This window comes from Pinus tabuliformis, chromosome 9, assembly GCF_031772625.1.
Source record: "Pinus tabuliformis cultivar Carrire ecotype Pingquan chromosome 9, CPIR1, whole genome shotgun sequence".
Taxonomy (NCBI): Eukaryota; Viridiplantae; Streptophyta; class Pinopsida; order Pinales; family Pinaceae; genus Pinus; species Pinus tabuliformis.
In genome coordinates this window covers 1,379,634,554-1,379,655,511 of record NC_142307.1, presented here as the reverse complement: position 1 = coordinate 1,379,655,511, position 20,958 = coordinate 1,379,634,554, and the positions used below count along the sequence as shown (strand labels likewise).

At 31.7% G+C, this 20,958-nt stretch overlaps 2 protein-coding genes across 2 annotated transcripts; both read left to right on the top strand.

Annotated features, from left to right (window-relative positions):
• The first annotated feature begins 4,463 nt into the window (after window positions 1-4,463).
• On the top strand, window positions 4,464-5,990 carry LOC149153621 (putative UPF0481 protein At3g02645). Its single transcript, XM_089443878.1, has 2 exons — window positions 4,464-4,705; window positions 4,901-5,990. Exons 1-2 carry the CDS (start codon window positions 4,464-4,466, stop codon window positions 5,988-5,990), a joined length of 1,332 nt encoding a protein of 443 aa, XP_089300004.1.
• Window positions 5,991-17,763: 11,773 nt separating this feature from the next.
• On the top strand, window positions 17,764-19,428 carry LOC149153620 (putative UPF0481 protein At3g02645). Its single transcript, XM_089443877.1, has one exon. It carries the CDS (start codon window positions 17,764-17,766, stop codon window positions 19,426-19,428), a length of 1,665 nt encoding a protein of 554 aa, XP_089300003.1.
• The last annotated feature ends 1,530 nt before the right edge of the window (window positions 19,429-20,958 follow it).

Here is a 20,958-nt window from a genome sequence, read left to right as displayed (position 1 = left end):
GAGCAAGATACTTATCTTATCCTTGGTTCAACATGCATAACTAACAAATTAAACCACCCTTACCGGAAGCAATTGCTCTACTTATGCAATTAGAAGCATAATCTCCTAAGTGTCACATATGCACCCGAGTTCCCACTTGATGCTAGATGCAACAACTATCATAACACTACTATGCGACCCTTTTCAGAATAATGACTTCAAGGAGACATTACGAAAATCATTAACATCAACACACTATAGTTATCATTTTCCAACTCTTTAAGCATGGTCAAGGGAATACTCACATGCACATCGAGCGCTTATCTAGTCGTCCCCAGACTTAGAGTTTTCTGCAAGATTCTGATACTCAAAACTTGCTCCATCTGGTCATCACCAGACTTAGCGATTTCTTTCTCCCATCTCCGTCTGTCCCTACAGCACGGTCTTCTTCCCTCTCCTTGCTTCCATTTCCTTTGGAAGCAACTATAGTTGGGGAAGTTAGTTAGAGTTTACTGACAACTGTATTAACACAGGTAGTCTATTCATGAATAATTATCACATGTAATTATACCAGGAATGGGTCCTAGAAATGTTACCCACTGAACATGCCTCTCCAATTAAGTTCACACTGGAATGCAACATGCATAAGAAATCCATCATTCCCATAGTAGAGATAAATTCAACCATCATTAAATCGAGGCTCCAATGGTTTTTATCTCTCAACAAGTAATGATAAACACATACCATGCTAACGGATTTCACTTAATTACAGGGTAATCATCATTAAATCTATTAAGACATAAGCATATACTATTCATCATGCATTCGCATGGTGAATAAAATTAAGAACTCTTCTCATGAACAACTGGACTATAGCACAGAGAGAGTAAAAATCTTCATACACACATTCCATGCATGTGACATCAATCAAGCTTCACTTATTTTCGAATTGTAATAATCTTAAGTCCAATTCAATTAATGCATATAAGTTCTATGGGTTAGTCATACAACACTAACCAATCTCAACTACCAATCGTCTTCATGCATCCATGACAAGGCTGAATCCAAAGTTAGTTATGACAATCAAGTCTCACTGCTTGACTCATTGCATGTTTTCAATATCTAAAGGGGTTCTTTTAATGTCCTTTTTAAAACAATTTTTTCATCCTATTCAAGGATGTTCCCCTAATTTATATTCATGCATTGGCTCATTAAGTTTCGTTCATTGTAATTTCAATCTAGTTCAATAAATGCATTATCGTTATTGCCATATGTGCAAAGTAAAAGTTGGTAGTTGATTGTCACTTTCCTCAATGAGTGTTCAATATTGTTCTAGGTGTGACAAAAGTTTCATTGTCTTTTATCCTCATCAGGAATCTAACGTTATGAACGTAGTTATGCAACAACTTATTACTTACTACTTAAGCAGTTATAAACATGAATCACACCTATCATGACAAAAGTAGTGTACTACATAAATGAATATGTGAATGATTAAACTCGTACCTGAGTTAATGCCAATTGATGGCGTACCTCAATATCCTTTCCGCTTACCAATTCCCAAAGGCGCCAGTACTGCAACCTTTAGCTCTGATACCACTTGTCACATACCCCGGTAACCTCGCATGTAAAAGGTAGGGAGTTAGAATTTTTCATACAAATTACCACAAGTAATTAACCAATTCACAACTCCACAATCCATCATTAACCATTAAATTTAATATTCATTAGTGCATCAAGTAAATTGCAATAACAGTCAGTAAGTTACATAACCATTAACCACCACTGTGGTAGTGTAATAATATAATATATCTCATGAATCCTTGCATCTATTTCATGATTTCCACAACCATATTAATTAATCTATTTCATGATTTCCACAACCATATTAATTAATCTCATGCTTGAACATTATAATCATGTAATCAAATAAAGAGACATCTACATCAAGGATTCAACGTCATCCAACTGACACAAAAAGGCAATCACATCAATCACACCATGGAACACTGATATACCCTAGAAACCCCGTAGGGTGAAAACCAGCAAATGTTTAATCGCTCGTGAGGGTTTTCACCCCTCACTCAATGGCTTATAAGGGATTCCATCCCTTAACCATTGTATTAAAATCTTTACAATGAATTATCATTAAGCTGTCACATAACTAGCTAAAAGCTAATATAATTTTCATGTAATCTTTTATTTACATACCGCCACATGCAACATTCCTTGTGGCATAATTGTTCTAGCAATGGAAAATACTGCAGCTTGAACTCATCTGCATGGACGAATAATCCTTTTCCTGCCAATATTAAACATTACTTTCCTTTGGCACCAACCGCCATCTTTTCCTGTCAATGCTGTTGACAACAATCTTGGCAACAAGATTAGTTACAATATCAATAATCCATTAAACAACCTCTAAAAATGATCTTTTATCATCTACTCATCTGCATGAGCAAGCATCACATACTACTAACTAGTACATCTATTCAAGTAAAATCTTATTCTACTTTTCACAATGCTTATTCGCATATCTCTCTCTCAGAGATCTAACCATTAGTTTACAAGTCCATGTTTCTTCCTAAAACATATAACACAATGGTCAAGATTTATCATAGTTTTGCTAACATACAAAGAACACATCTCCCTAACACGATGACTGTTCTTTGAGCCATTAGCTTATCCTAATATCCCTTCTTTAGTATATGCAATGGACATAGTCTTTTAATGATACAAGCATGGACTCATTAAGTACTTCTTTAAGCAAGAAAAGAGATAAATTAATCAACCTTTTACCATATACATTACCACATGCATTAACCTATTCTCTTTACAAAGAGAACATATAAAATCAATCATTCTTCTAATGCATGCACTAAAATTCTCTCTATAAGAATGCAGTTACTGAAGATACACTAAATTTCTCTCTATAAAGAGTGCAGTTACTTATCTTCAGATCTGGGCGTGAGTATTAAGAACTGTTGATCTCTTCATATTCGCTTTCAGATCCACCTTGAAAAAACAAAGGATGAGCCACCAGATTGCTGCAAAAAACAAATTTGTACCGCTCCACTAGATACTGCATTGCGAATATCGGGATCTTCACAAAACTCTTTGACCACGGTTTCGAACAATTTTGCATCGCGACGCCGAATGACGCTCAGTAGCCAATGCAAGTCAGGACTTTCATCAGGTTTAAATTTAATGGCTTTAGCCTTTAACAGCTGCCTTAAACTGCTCCAAAATGGCATGTAGGCACGCATCTTTAATAGTTGGTGACGTATTTAACGTACAATAGTCAAATACATGTTTCTGTACAGTGCTGCAAAGCTCTTTTTAATGGTAAGCCATCTGCAGCAATTCTTGTAAAGACTTTGTCACCATCTTTAAATGCTCGCAATCTGACTTGCTTTGGCTCATACCAAGTTTAGCAGCTAAATCAGGCAAAGTATTTATGTTCAAAGATGACAACAGGACGCGAAGCTGGGCTTGTTGCTCACGACTCCAGCGCACAGCAGCTAAATATCGCATACATGACTCCATGCAATCACGAAACATCATTTCAGAAGCAACTGGTGAAATAGTCAATACTTCATCTACATTGGAGAAATTAAAGCGTTGCTCTGTATCCTAAGAATACATTAGCTGAATGCATTTGATGTAGCTCTCCGGAGAGAGAATTCATCCGATCGACGTCCATTCCGAACTCTGCTGGAGGAAAACGCTGTCCCTTTCAGAGAAAACCCACCATTTTTATCCAGCCCCTTCTTCGTGCATCGTTTCCGCCTTTCGTTCCAAAATACCATGAATCAGTTCTGAATCCAAGAAAACAGTTCCGCATATTAACTATTAACTATTCACAACTGTTGGTTTACGTTGAGTTACTGCAGACCTTCAGTTACAACCAACCCGTAAATGTCTCATACGGTTTATTATGACGCGGTAGGGATGTTACACCATTTTACTAAATTCCATTATAATTATAATATTCTTAACATACCATTTACAGTTTATCATAATTGTAATATTCTTAACATACCATTTTACTAAATTCCATCATAACTGTAATATTCCTGACATAGAATTTACAGTTTATTATATTATTTTTCAATATAAAATTTTTTATTTACCAAATTCCATCCATCATCATTGTAATAAGTTAATAAGTTTAACTTATCATTTAAAGTTTATTATAAAAAAATTAATATAAAAATTTTATTTAAAAAAAAACGTACCGAATTCCAATTTCCGAATTTACTACCGAATCGAATCATATTGTCGTATTCCAAATTTTTCTGGCCAGTACGACCGAACTTGGTAGCTATGGTTTAACTCACAAGAAAAGAATGAGGGGATCAATTTATTTTCACAGTCCAATGATTTCCGAGCTGGTTCACAGTTTAGTGCTATGTATATATATAATGTTTTGAGTACCAAACAATCTCAAAACAAGACTAGAGTAGATTGTGATAAGTGGAAGGATGGTAGAAGTGGAAAAAAGAATTATAGAAGAGAAGGAAGCTGTAGTGAGTATGAAGGAGTGCGTTGAACACGTTAAAAATATTGGCACTACACTTTTAGCGGATGTGGAAGAACCACTGGTGATTAAGGAGGAGTGGGTGGTACAATTTCAAAAGATGCTTGACGTTAAGAATTACGAGGTTGCTCTTCCGCGTGTGGCCGCAGCTCTAAAAAACGTCAATCCTGAGGCATACATTCCGCGGTTTATATCGCTTGGGCCTTAACACCTTTGGAAGCTCAAGAGGGATATTGCCTCTTCTGCAAGAGGTACGTTTCAGAGTGGCAGTCTCAGGATCTCAATCTCGGAGGCGTACAAAGTCAAGTCCGCGGCTGTACTGTCTCAGAGGCTGCTCAATCATGGCAAAAGTTTCTAGTTCGTAATTGCAGCAATCGAAAGAAAACGGTCGGATATTGAGCGGTTCTATGACTGGAAAATAGAAGAAGACGAGAACTATACGAGCTTCGCTCTGATGATGGCCGTAGATTCAACATTTCTCTTATGTTTCTTGTTCAGCTTGTTTACATCAGGCTATCCTCAGTCGGAGACAGTTCCTGCCCGCAATTCCCGTTCAGATGAGGACATGAATAATTTCAGTGCGCTTCGAGTATGTATAAAGTGCGACATTCTCAAGCTGGAGAATCAGATCCCGTTCTCTCCGTTGAAAGAAGTTTTCGAGAACGTTAAAGAAGCTTTAAGTGATGCAAATCACGAGCGACAATTCCCTTACCTGTTGAAGAAGACGTACACGGTATTGTCTCCTTTTGATGTAACCGACCTAGACAGTTTAGATACTGACCTAATTAATGATGCATTAGCAAAGAAGACGCATTTTCTGGATTGCATGCAGGGAATGGTTTCGCCCTTTGTGGATGTGAAAGCCGGCATAAAGGGCGAGGAGCCAGATCTGCCCCTCTTTCAAAAAATGAAACTCTTTCTTGAAGACATTGTTGCAACAGTTTGTGGTATTTTTATCAGTCACCCAAGCAAGACAGGTCATCATGATTTTCTACATGCGTATAGCGCAGGGCAGTTGGACAGGGCCGGGATTAAGTTCCAGTCCTTTTCTGATCCGCAGCAAGACATCCGATTCGACAAATATTCGGAGACTCTATACCTTCCGCGGATCACAGTATCCCATATCCACACAGAAGTGTTCTTGAAGAACATGGTTGCCCTGGAGTTCAACGACCTTGCTCGTCGCAACTCTGTGACGCGCTACGTTGGGCTCATGGACTGCCTCATCGACACACCCGAGGATGTTAGCCTGCTCAGGGACTCTGATGTGATTCGTCGCCCGAGCCTCATGTTGACGGATGAATATGTGGCCAAGATGTGGGATGGTATATGTCAGCCCTTCTTTACAGGTCACTTGGAGCCTCCCGAGGAGATCAAAGAGACACTTGGTGAACAGTGTTTAAATTTGAACACATCACAGCCCTTCCGAAGCCCTCTAGCACATCAGAGAAGTGTGTTTAGCCAAATTTAGTCGTTAAAAGAAATTTAAATTTTGATTTTTACAAGTTTAAAAATATATATATATATATATATATTATAAAATGCTATATGAAGGGTTGCCCATCCATAGGACATTTCAAAAAATCTCACTTCTCTGACTGATGTAACACTATAAAGTCTGTAGGAGGTTCTAGCAATACTCAAGAAAGTGCAATGGGAGGTAATGCAGGTTGTTCATCCATTCCCGGGCCATCAATCATAATGGAAGCACTGATAGAGTTAGGAGGCATGATATGAGGTTTATGTTTGGATAAGAGAGGTTTCTTTTCGCATTCATTGATAGCAAAGGAGAAGTAGCTACGTATTGGTATCCATGAATAGGGCATATTTGGAAGGTATCAGAGATTTAGAAGAAACAAATGACAAAAGACAGAATTAACGATGACTGAGGTAGATTATTCTGAGCCTGTGAATCTTGCCTGCATTGATTTTTCCAATCCCAACCTTACCGTGAGTGCAGCAGAAGTTCATAAGGTATTTTTAACTCTCAGTTTTAATTTTCAACTTTCATTTCCCTGGCCTTTCATTCAGTTCATTGATTTAGGTGGAACCGATTAAAATTATTATGTATGGAATGGTTGATTGATCTTTATATAGTCATGTGTAGGAATGAGAACCTTCAAGGTTACACTTTGTATCAAGCAGAATCTCTTAATCTTTCCATTCAATTGAAGGTTTGATGTGGATTTGTGTATTCTTATATTTATTTCTGCTTGTAATTACGTCTTACTCTGCTCAACTCTGAAAATCAATCCATTGAAGTATTTCACTTCATATTTTTTCATATATTCGTTTTTCAAGGGATTGGAAAGGGAGTTATGAAGTCTCTAAAGCGCCAATAAAGGAAAGCGATTTTACGGTCCCAATCAATGGCCTTTAAAAAGTATGCAATTTGAAATGATATTTTTCATATTTGTCAAGCGCTTAAAAATAGATTAAAGTGACAGTATTGACATTTTTATATCATAACCACATACTACATTTTCTGTGGTATTTCCATTTTCCTTAATTTGTAAAATTTTATTCTTTCTTGTCAACCCACTATTAACACAAGATTTTTCAATTATGAGATTACCCCATTAGATGGTGATAACTACGCTTACTGATTGACAATTTTTTTTTCATCTTGTAAATAACTACTACCATCTACTACATTTTCAAGGATGCCAAATATATTCGAGTATTGATCATCCTACCGCTATGAAAACATCTTCCATCCTACCTTAATTATGAGGACATATTCATGACATTACTTTGATGTTCCACATATATATCCTGACATAGTATAATAAGGCTAATAGGGTTCCTTACATTTTCCATGAAGACATCATTACTTTGAAACTCTCATGTTCGACATGGAAATCTTGAGATAACATAATAAGATCCATAGGGTTATTTATTTAGGGTTTCTTTTAGAAAACATCGGTACATAGACAGAGTAATCTCTTTATTAATTTGAATTCTTATTTTATAGTAATAAATTAATACATTCTCATTTTATAGTAATAAATGAATAATTTTTCATTTTATAGTAATAAATGAAATAAATTAGTTAAAGATGTAATTTTATCGTGTTTAAAAATAGATTAAAGTGATAATATTGACATTTTTACACCATAACCAAATTTTTTGTTGTATCTTCATTTTCTTTCGTAATTTGTAAAATTTTCTTTCTTTCTTATCAACCAACCATTCACACAAGCTTATTCAATTTTGACAACCATTCAAACAAGATTGTTCAATTATGAAATTACCCATTAGATGGTGGTAACTACGCTTAGTGATTCTAATGTTTTTTATGTTCTTGTAAATAACTACTACCATCTCTTTTCTATTTTTAGATGATTCTGTGAATGACAACCATAATAGTTTCAAAATCCTAGCATTGCTGCCATTTGAACTTACTGTAATCAAGCCTACTATTAAGCCTAGCATTTGTAAAATTAAACTTTATTTAAAACCCCATATTTCTTCTCTTATCTTAAAAAGCCTTTTTCTTTATTAAATCTCTAGTTTTTGAAAACATAGAAATTAATGCTATAAAAAAAATTGAGAAATAATAAGTGTGTTTCCCATAAAATTATGTAGAGTTTTGAACCAGGGAGAAGTGTTAAAATGAAACTCTAGGGCTCTATTAATAACCACACAACTGAAGATTGGTCTGCCTACAGGGCTACAACTTATTTTTCTTTTTCCGGTTGGTCTTCCCAAAAGATATAGAATGCCAATAGCTATCCATACAACTACTATTGTGTCTCCCGCTTCATTCTCTCCATTCAACATCTAGGAAATAAATTGTGCATGTGGGTGTTGTCCATGTAGCTACTGCTGTGAAGGGTTTTTAAGGAGATGTTGAAATCATAGAAAAATTAAACGACATTGTTAATGAAAAGAAACCATATTATTAGAAAAAGACATCAACGAAAAGAAAGGACATTATTAGAAAAAGATATCAACCAAACTTGAATTCATTGTAAGGACCAAATTTGAAAACCATTCTTAAATAAAAAAAGCTACCAACCAAGCCATACAACAACAACACTGCATATGTGTATTACATATTACAATATTTCCCTATTAGATATAGAAAAATTCATTTTAATTACATAAATTTTTGAATCTATAAAGCTTGAAGTTTTTAATGTTGATGAAAGTCTATAGATAGTGTTCTTTGATTGAGCAATGTTAAGAGAAAATTTCAATTCCCTTGGTTGTTGAAGGTATATATTTATTTTTTTGGTTTGCTTTAAATTGTTTCAAGCTCAACAAAACATATAGTATAACTTAGAAACAAATGAAAACTAAAAAAAAAAAATCCATTGTGCAAATAAATTTATATTTTCAATGATGTAAATTCAAATACTTTTGAAGATTATCTAATGAATAGAAGAAACATATGTTTACCTTTTTTTAATAGAATTTGAGAAAAATGTTTGCCTATTTACTAAATTTTATTGAGATTTTATAGTGTTTTAATGTATCCACTTTTTAAATTTTAAAGATTTAGAAAGACACCATTTCATTTTGGCATTTTTTTATAAAAAAATTTATTTAATAAACACTTGTTAATAGAAGTACAATTTTTTTTTATAACTTTTCATCTTTGAAAGGTCAAATAAATATATGCCCTTCCAAATAAAATTAAGACTTCGCCTTCAAATTTGATCACTGGGAAGCGCTGATCAAAAAGTATTATAAGAGCAAAATCAAAAGCATTCTAAGGGAATTCTACGAGGAGTATCTGTCGAGGCCGTGGAAAGTTATAGCTCTTTTCATTGGATTTTGTGTTCTCGTTATTACTGTTTTAGGAGAATATTGTACCTTCACTGAATGGACACGCCAATCAGAAAACGCTAAACGCCTGTGGGGCAGAGCTGCCTAGCCCACCAGAGATTCATCTCGATCTGTTTTTGGTTGTGCAAACTGCCAAGTTCAGCATTTTATATGTTACTTTTTCCTTTATTCCATCACTCACATCATTGCTTTTTTTTGTCGATAGGATGTTTCTTTTTTCCATGAATGAATATGGATATGGATTTGTATTTTATCATGATCATTTTGATTTGCAATTAATTTTTATTTTAATTAATTGTTAATCATGTTTTGAAGGGATTTTTACAAATTTTTAAATTTATTTGGTCAATTTTTTTAATATATTCATTATATATATTTTTAAATATTTTAATATATTCATTATATATAGTTTTAAATAATTTATATATTGTTATAGGAATATGGTTTTTTTATAAACATTTTTAACTTTATATTAAAATAAAAGCAAAATTATTATTATTTTTCCTTTTCTTAAAAAAATAAGTATATATTATTAATGTGATGGATGGTTTAAAAGTTAAAAGATATGTTTTTTCTGTAAGATATTATTATGAAAATTTAGGTGAAATTGTAATTTTTTTATTATTTCAAATACATTTCTAAATATATAAATTAATATAGATCTATGTTAACTTTGGATATACAAGGGAAGAGAGGGATCAAATTTCTCAAGATGCAAACCACTTTTTGAGTGATCTTGAATAAAGATTTGTACCTCAAGAGATTTGATTCCTCTCAACTCTTGGTAGATCTAGATTAAGATATATCTATGCTAGTTTTGAGCAAAACACTAATAAAGTATTTGACCAATAAAAAAATGTTTTATTTTCACTAATTTTATATAATATATACATACTTAGACATTACAATATTTTATTTGTGATTAACATTCTTTACATTAAAATGTTATTAAATATCCCCTCATATTCCTAAGTAGAAAACATATATTCATAGCATAATCTGATCTCTCTCATTCTCTCTCTACATGCAAACATTGAATTATTTTTGATCTTGAAGGTATAATCATATAAGATCAATATATTATTTTTATATGCCATTTGTCAACTCCAGGTTAAGTAGTAAATAATTACACGTATCCCTCATACTAAAAAGCTAATTAATTTTATTTTACTTTTAATTACCTTATCTCTATATAAAGTTGATGTAATATCAAGAAGGAAATTGAAGTATAACATTTATTGTGGACGTGGACATTGATTTTTTTATTATTACTATTTTTTTATTTTTTATTATTTTATTATTTTTAAATGTAAGATAACATAGCTCCAAAACATCTCTTGCTAGAATGAATTACACATTTTCTAATATCAATAATATTATTTTTACATGTGATACTCCATATTAAGTCCATGTTAAGTACTAAAGGAATTACATATCTCCCTCATATTAAAAAGTAAATTAAATTCTTTTAATTTCAACAAATATATCTTTCTAAATAAATTTTATGTAAAATTAACATGAAAATTGAAGTGTTTTATTTGTGCTTGAAATTGATCAATTTTGTCAAATTATTATTATTTTAATTTTTTAATATAAGTATTATTTTATTATACTTTTCAAGCTTCCTTTTTCCTTCAAGTTATCTTGGACATCCATTGAGATAGCTTAATTCCCCTAAAGATGGATCTCAACCTCAACTTCTCCTTATGAAATTTGAACCTCATACCTAGTAAAGATTAAACCCCACATAAACTAACTAAAATACACCTATAAATTACTTGAAATATGTGAATGAATATATAACAAAATATATAGTTTAATGGTTAATAGTTTTATGAATCCAATAGGATTATATCCGATGTAGAGCATCTTAGACTTATGTAATCATGCATCAATCATTCTTAGCTTACAAGGAGTTTATGGTTGTTATGAAAGTGAAGACTGCACATTTCTTTTCTTTAAAGAAACACTTGCTATGTACTACCTTTGGGAATTCATAGAAATTGCATAGTTGAAGGTGAATTTCTTCAAATACTATTGGATTTCTACGTGATTTAAATAGAGAGGAAATACTATAAATTTAGAAATTAGCTAGAAGAGAGTTTGACTGTACAAAAATAGAAAAAAAAAAAACAAAAACAAAAGATACAAACCAAATCTTAATAACCAAATCTTAATTCATGGTTAAAATTTTTTAAGACCATTTGGTTGTCAAACTATTCCATTTTGCAAATAGTACGAATTATGTAAAAACTATGACTTCCATATTGTAATCCAAAGGCCAAAATTGGTGTATTAACCCATAAATAGTTTGATTTTGTCCTTTTCGTTTTGCTTCTTATTGTTTACATGGGTAATTATGTCCATATTTAGTTCTACATATTGTGATTCATATGTATTCTACTTCCATGGTACACGTTGGTAGTGTTGATCAACTTTTGTGGTAATTTTAGGGTCTTGCAAAACCAACGCATGTATCAAGTGGTATTAGAGAAATTTCAACTCCAATTGAGAATTTGTAGAATTATTTAAACCAATAACCTTTTAAAGGGTGGATTCCTTAAGACTAATTCTTATGTAATTATGGTAGAAAAGAGAACTGAGAGAGAATTATTTGAGCTTGGGTCTACTAGGAGAAGAGTGATGGAATTCAATGTTAGAAGAAAAGCTTGTGAATGGTAGTTTAATTGAAGATGATGAAACAAATTTCAAGGATGTCGCTATGAAGAGGATCAAGTCAAGTAGTGGAAGGAATTGGGAAATGGAGGAATTGAGAAGGAGAGATGAATATTTTGAGAATAAAGGTACTGGAGAGTGATGGAGGCAAATTTAAAGTTAAAGAAAATATGAAGAATTAAATTTGATGAAAATGACCTAATCAAGCATTTGAACTCATTTTTAGTGGATAAAGTTAATGCAAGGTTAAAAGTTTCTTGCTATGATGACAGCCTAAAAGTAGATGCTCTCATGGATTAGCTGAAAGATATCGAGAGATAAATTGAGTATGAGAATGTCCGAGAGATAAATTCAGTATGAGAATGTCCGACCCCAATAGGGTTCATTTTTCAACAACAAATTTGAAAGGATGCAGTACAATATAATGAAATGTTGTATAGAAAGAAAAGGTAGAGAAGTAGGAGGAAAAGATACAAACCTAGATGAAATGGTGAGTAAGACAAAGGAGAAGTTCTTGCTCATTAATTATCATTAAATATTATTAAAACAAGTATAAAATTTTAAACAAAAGGAAAATTGTATTTAACATTATACTCAAGAATTCTTCATATTATTACTCATATCAGGGTTTATGCATGGAATTGGGTTACACTTTTTGGTAAAGGGAGGGCACATTTAGGAGAAAAAAGGAGCTTGATCAAGCCACATTAAGCACTCAATCAAGCCTCTTTTAAGCTCTTGGTCGAGCATTTTAAAAAACCCACGATTCAGCTCGTGTTTAACTCTAGATACAAGAGCTCAATCAAGCTTTAGGGCTAGATCAAGCTCTAGGGTTTGATCGAGCTGTTAATTCCTATTAAAATTTGGTTGCCATCTATGCAACCCATTTTTTGCATAGACCGCTAGGAGACACGAGCTTGGCCAAGATATCTAAGGCTCGAATGAGGGATTTAACACTCGACTAAGGGATTTAAAGATCAACAAAGATGGAGGAGCTCGATCCAACTACCCAATGTCTCATAGAGTCAAGCCAAGTTGGGTTTTATATCTTTTTTGTCTCTTTTATTTGATTTTTTTTGGAAAAATAAAATAAATTAATTTGAAATAAAAACATACCATACAAAAAACACAAAAAAAAAACTAAAAAATCACCATGAAAACCACAACAAAAAATTACAAAGAAAACCCTTGAAATCCAGAAACAACTACAAAAAAAACCAAAAAACCACGAATAAAACCCTTGAAAACCACCCAAAAAAACCGATAATTTAGGTTTTTGTTTTTTGTTTTTGTTTTTGTTTTTGTTTTTGTTTTTTTTTTTTTCAATTTATAAGGTTTTCAATAATTGTAATGGGATCATTTTTATTATATTTTTTTCTCATTTTGAATGGTAAAAAAATTATTTTCTAATTATTTTAGATTTTAAAGTTTTTTTAGGAATTTAGTAAAATAAATTTTCAAAAAAGTTGATTTTTTGTTACGGAAATTGCATTATAAATTTGGAACAAATTTGACCAAAAATTTGCCCAAGAAAATTCCAAAACAGAAAACAACCAAACTATAACCAATAAATAAACAAATTAGGAGGTTGAGATTGACATCATAAATATGGTTTTTCAGAGTGAACCTCTATTTATAAAATAAAAATAAAAAATATTTCATTTATTTTTAAATTTAAATTTTACATATTCTCGTAATAATAAAATGTAATAATTTGTTTTAAAAAATTGATTGTACTTAAATAAAATATTAACTAAATTAGAAGCGCAAAACAAGAAATTTTTGTTATATATATATATATATATATATGACATAAAATAACTATATATACATTTATCATAACTCTAGATTAACTACTATGATACATAACTAGATATATATATAATATAACTATATAATTATAACTAGATATAATTATAATATAATTGTATATAATATCAAATATATGTAACATAAATAACTATACTTATATATATTTAACTATAACATCAACATCTCATTTATATATATATATATATATATATAAAACATAATGTGTTTTTCAATTTTATCTTTAAACTGTAATATTTGTAAAATAATTTTAATTTAATGATATAACAATTATATCTCTTATTTCCTACTCTTATTAAATGTATTAGTTGAGTAATGATTTCGTAACTTACACTTCCTATAATAACAATAATTTTGTTTAATTCAACCCTATATCAAAATAATCATGAATAAGGTAATATAACTAATCATGAGCTATAAGTAATTATGGTGAACACTAATAAGACAATTGGAGTAACAATTCCAAAGAAAAAATTGTAATCAAAAGTTATATCCAGTTATGTTAACTAAAGTTTATATATATATATATATATATATATATATATATATAAACATAACTAAAGTTAACAGATATACATATATCTATATATATATATATATATAGGTAAATGGGAAGTGGCATGATATGCACTAGCATTCACAATGCACATTCAGTTTGAGTAGTAAGTAGGTTTCTTGCAAACATGGAGAAGGAACATTAGAATGTTGTTAAGGGGATCTTAAGATATATTTAAGGATCAATTGACTATTGTTTGTGCTTTTAAGGTACTAATACTTTGTTGGAAGGATTCGCATGTGACATGGACTCTAGAAGATCTACAACAAGTTACACCTATACTTTTGTGGTGGTTGTAGTATGATGGGTATCTAGACTGCAAAAGGTTGTGGCTCTTTCTACCACAAAAGATGAGTATATGGTAGCAAATGATGCATGCAAGGTAATTATTTGGAGCTAGAAAAGTATGTATTGAATGGCGATAGCCAAAGTGCACTCCATCTTGCCAAAAACCTTGCTTTTCACTACAAAACAAAGCATATTGATGTTAGATACCATTGGATCCGTGAAGTGTTAGATGATGGGCTACTACAGTTGAAGAAAATACACATAGAGGACAATCCAACTGATATGTTGACAATTTTTTTTGGATAAGCAGGATATTTGTAGAACCTTGGCTGGCTTGTTGCAAAGATGATAAAGGAGGCTTGGGAAAGATCTCTAACTAAGAGATAACAATTTATTTTTGTATAAGTGGGAGAGTGTTGTGTGTGAGACCAAATAAATAAATAAATAAATAAAATAAAAGCATAATGTAATATTATGACTTCTTTAACCTTGTCGAAAAATTTTAGAGCCTTGTGGTTTTGGGTCCGTGGTTTTGGACCAATGGTTTTCATAACACATGGTATTATGCCAATAATATTTCTCTATATTATTCGATGAGAGATTATTTATATGTAATATTGGTTAGGCATTGTGTGGGGGTGAGAAGCAAGAACATTGAAGTTGAGAAAATGGTTATAAGTTTTTATTTAATGGAAAAGTTACATATCTTTAGCCGTGGTTTTTCCTTGTATGGTTTTCCACATAAGTGGTTGTGTGAATGTTTTATATTATTTATTTTAGATCTAAGTTTTTTGAATTAACATTCTTTTATAGATCTATTGCATTATTTACATATTTGAGCAACATTATTCACAGATCTCATATTTATGTTATAGATCTATCTCATTTTACACAAATCAACATTATTCATAGATCTCATATTTATGTTATAAATCTATCTCATTTTACACAGGTCCAATATTTATATTGGTAAATAATTAGTTGGTTGTTTTAACACCTAAAAAAGTCATTTTGGACATAATACCCTTATTTTCCATACAATACCAAAGTGAAGGCCAAAACACTCATCCTTTGAGTAAAAAACCTTATATTGATACCCATATCTAGCTCAAGTGGGGTTGTGTGGTGGTTTAACATTTTATTCATGCACGATGAACCATAAATTCTTATTTTAGAGCTTGATTATCTTGTTTTCCTTCCTAGACCATGTTCAAGGCCCTAAAATACATCCTTGGTGGCACACAACTATATCACACTTGTTAGCAAAATATTTCTTCAAAAATATGTATGTGGTGGTTCAACGCCTACTTCATGTAAGACCCCTAAATGTTCTTGTTTAAAGCTAGTATCCATTTTTCCTCATTTGATCATATCTTATTATCCTATTCATTCTTAACTCTTTTTAGTATTTTTGTTATTTGTTTAATGGACGTTAGCACCATATTTTATTGCTGACCCTATTTTAATTATTAATTATTTTTTTGTATATATATATATATATATATATATATATATATATATAGATATATTCTTTTTGACTTTTATATAGATATATATATATATATAATTTTTCATTAATTGCTTTTTAGTTTATTTTATTTATTTTTCATTAATTATTTTTGTTTTAGTTTATTTTATTTCTATTAATTATTTTTATCTATTAAATATGTTGTTGACTTCCTTTTTGTTTGGAGTTTGACTTTGATTTTTTTGGAGTAATATTTTTTTTAATAATATTTGATTTTGATAAATTAATTTAAATATTATCTTTCAAAAACTAGTGGTTTAATATAAATGTTACTTAATAATATTTTTTTAATATATTAATAAATTAATATCATAATTTAAATATTATTATTCAAATATAACCGTTACTATATTGCTCTCTATTTAAGCCTTTACCATGGCCTGCGTTTTCATCTTGCCTCTTCATCTCGTGTGGTCCTCATGATGAACCACACTTCTTGTTTCGCCTTGGCCAAAAATTTCCATTATATAATTTCTACCAAAAAAAATTATTAATTCGTATCACACTTTTCAACTAAATATTCTTTAATAATTTATACCTCTTCATATATAATCTCTAAACATTCTTTTTCAAATACAATATTCATATTTTTTCTCTTTAATTATAGTCAAATATCCAAAAACTCATCCGTGAAGCATAAAACCACTTAATAGTTTGAACTCTTTTCTAAACCAAATATCCCTCGTAGGAAACATATGCCATTAAGTATATTTCTCGCCCAAGAAATATATATATATATATATATATATATATATATATATATATATATATATATATATATATATATATATATACTATAAACTTATATATATATATATATATATAATATTAACCAATGGAATATGAAATGACTAGAACATTATTTAAAAACATCTTCTTTATCCGTACAAAGAGAAGAATACTTGATTTAATGACATCTTTTCAATCGTTCATGAAGAAAACCGGGAAAAACAGACATAGATTTTGGCGAATCCTTCTCAATAACATAAAAAGTACAAAGAAAATTGATAATGCAGAATAATGCCGACCGATATTAATACAGTCCCCACTTTGGTACTAATTCTCTCTGGCTTTGGATGTTTTTTTGAAAAGGAAAAGCACCACTTTAATTATCTGTTGTGATGCAATATTTTCCGAAAGGGAAAAACAAGCACTCTGGAAATCTCTCTGATATTTTGGCTACCATTTCTATTGCATACTTCACTGGATGTCCTTGAAAAGAAAGATTTGCTCGGTTTCTACTTTACCAATTCTGTTGTTCTACTTCAGTACAGTAAGAATAATAATAAAAGGGAAGGCAATTATCGAGATCCGGCCGGGTCAATTCCAGTTGCATATTTTCTGAAAACAAAATTGGAGATTCTATTCGAATGCTTGTTATGTGCTTGGCAATTCTTCTTTCTTTATTTTAACTCACAAGAAAAGAATGATTAGATCAATTTATTTTCACCGTCGAATGATTAATTCCGAGCTGGTGTCCAGCTTAGTGCTATATATAGTCTTTGAGTACTAAACAATCTGAAAACAAGAGAGTGGATTAATACAGTATCAGTGCAGTAGATTGTAGAAAAGATGGCAGAAGTTGAAAAGAAAATTAAAGTGGAAGAGGAGGAAGCGGTGGTGAGTATGAAGGAGTGCATTGAAGAAGTTAAACAGATTGCCACTACACTGTTGGCAGATGTGGAAGAACCGCTGGTGATTAAGGAGGAATGGGTGTTACAAGTCCAAAAGATGCTTCATGATAAGAACTACGATGTTGCTCTTCCGCGTGTGGCGACAGCGCTCAAGAATGTCAATCCTGAGGCGTACATTCCGCGGTTTATATCGCTGGGGCCTTACCACCATTGGAAGCTCAAGAGAGATATTGCCTCTTCTGCAAGAGGTACTTTTCAGAGTGGCAGTCTCAAGATCTCAACCGCGGAGGCGTACAAAGTCAAGTCCGCGGCTGCACTGTCGCAGAGACTCCTCAATCATGGCAAGAGTTTCCAGTCCATAATTGCAGCGATCGAAAGAAAACGGTTGGACATTGAGCAGTTCTATGACTGGAAAATAAAAGAAGGTGAGAGCTATTCGAACTTTGCTCTGATGATGGCCGTAGATTCAAGCTTTCTGCTATGTTTCTTGTTCAGCTTGTTTAGATCAGAGACCGGGGGTACTTTTCCTTCCGGCAGTTCCCGTCGCAGTTACCGTCCAGATGATGACATGAGCAATTTCAGTGCGCTTCAAGTATGCATAAAATGCGACATTCTGAAGCTGGAGAATCAGGTCCCGTTCTCTGTGCTGAAAGAAATTTTCGAGAACGTTAAAGAAGCTTTAAGTGATGCAGATCACGAGCAACAATTCCCTTACCTGTTGAAGAAGACATATACGGTATTGTCTCCTTTTGATGCAACCGACCTAGACAGTTTAGATACTGACCTAATTAATGATGCAGTAGCAAAGAAAACGCATCTGTTGGATTGCATGCAGGCAATGGTTTCGCCCTTCCTAGATATGAAAGCCGACAGAAAGGGCGAGGATCCAGATCTGCCCCTCTTTCAAAAGATGAAACTCTTTCTTGAAGACATTGCTGCAACAGTTTGTGGTATTTTCATCAGTCATCCAAGCAAGACAGGTCATCATGATTTTCTGAATGCTTATAACGCGGGGCAGTTGGACAAGGCCGGCATTAAATTCCAGTCCTTCTCCGACCCGCAGCAAGACATCCGATTCGACAAATACTCAGAGACCCTGTACCTTCCGCGGATCACTGTATCCCATATCCACACAGAAGTGTTCTTGAGGAACATGATTGCCTTGGAGTTCAACGACCCTGCATGTCGCAACTCCGTGACGCGCTACGTTGGGCTCATGGACTGCCTCATCGACACACCGGATGACGTTAGGCTGCTGAGGGATTCTGATGTTATTCGTCGGCCGAGCCTCATGTTGACGGACGAATATGTGGCCAAGATGTGGAACGGGATGTGCCAGCCTTTCTTCACTGGCCACTTGGAGCCTCCGGAGGAGATCAAAGAGACACTTCGGGAAGTGCTGATCAAGAAGTATTATAAGAGCAAAATCAAAAGCGTTCTGCGGGAATTCTATGAGGAGTATCTGTCGAGGCCATGGAAAGTTATAGCTCTTTTCATTGGAATATGTGTTCTCGTCATTACTGTTCTGGAAGGATACTGTACATTCTATGAATGCACACGCCAATCTGAAAACCCTAAACGCCTATGGGGCAATGCTGCCTAGTCCACCGCAGATTCATACGGTTTTATCTTTAAACTTTTTATATTTTATTCGATGAGTCATCTCAATCTGAAAACCCTAAACGCCTATGGGGCAATGCTGCCTAGTCCACCGCAGATTCATACGGTTTTATCTTTAAACTTTTTATATTTTATTCGATGAGTCATCTCATTGTTCGTCAGGGTTTGATAACTAGGTATCCCACCCCATAGGATGTTTCTTTGGAAACAATAAATGTTCCATCGATGGATATGGATTTATATTTCATCATATTTTGTAAGGTTTTTTTTAATAAACTTTAATTTTAATTAGTCAAAGTTATTGCTCTATTTTGCTCACCATGTTTTGTAGTGATCATATTTCATCTGTAACATAATACGGTTTATTAAAATATTATTCAGTATCTTTATTTTTTAAAATATTATGTTAATTAGTATATTTATTTTGTAGAAAACCTTTTTGATATATCTATTATATATGTTTTTAAATAATTTGTGAGTTTGTCGCTTTTTAAATATTTTCAATTTTATATTAAAATTAAAGTTTTGATTTCTTTTTCTTTAAAAATAAGAATATTATAAATGTGAAGTATGATTTAATAAAAAAATAAATATTTTTTTTTTTATCAAAAATATTCTTATCTAATTTTAATTAAAATTGTAATTATTAATTATTTAAAATATATTTTTAAATATATAAATAAATTTATATCTTAATTTTTTTATAGCAAATTTGTAATTAAATTAAATAAATAAATAAAACTTATAAATTTAAATAAACTTAACATAATATCATGAATGACATGGGTTTGGCGTCTGAGATTTCTTAAATCTCATCTCAACCTGTTATACTTAAACCAGGTCAAAAATTAACATATTATATGAAATCCATAAATTAACTTTACAAGGGAAAGAGATTCCTTGGTAATAAAAAAAATACACTCTATGTCAAGTGAATATATATAATATATCGACTAGCTTGGTTATGTGTTCAAAGATTAAACATCTCATCTGATTCCATGAGATTCATATGGCTTTGTCTTTCACCATTTTATATTTTATTCCATCAATCATTCCATTGTTTGTATGGGTTTGATAACTAGTAATCTCATAGTAATCTAAGGCTCATAGGATGTTTCTTTCGAAACAATAGATGTTTGGATGGATATGATTTATATTTCATCATATTTTTGAAGGTTTTTTTCAATAAAGTTAAAGTAATAATTGCTTTATTTTGTTTACTCTGTTTTGGAATAGTTAAATAAGTTATATTTTAAATAGGTTATGCCATACATGAATATACTGGATTAATATATCATTGATTTTTAAAATCATAGGTTAGTATTATGGGTTATTTTTTAATTCAATTTTAATTTTGTTATTTTTATTTTATTTTTACCAAATTAAAATGTTTTTATTTTATTTTTACCAAATTAAAATGTTTATATTACGTTACATATTTCTAGCATATTATAGGCAATAAATCTTGAGTCAATAAAAGAATTATATATATTTTTCATATTAAAAAGTAATT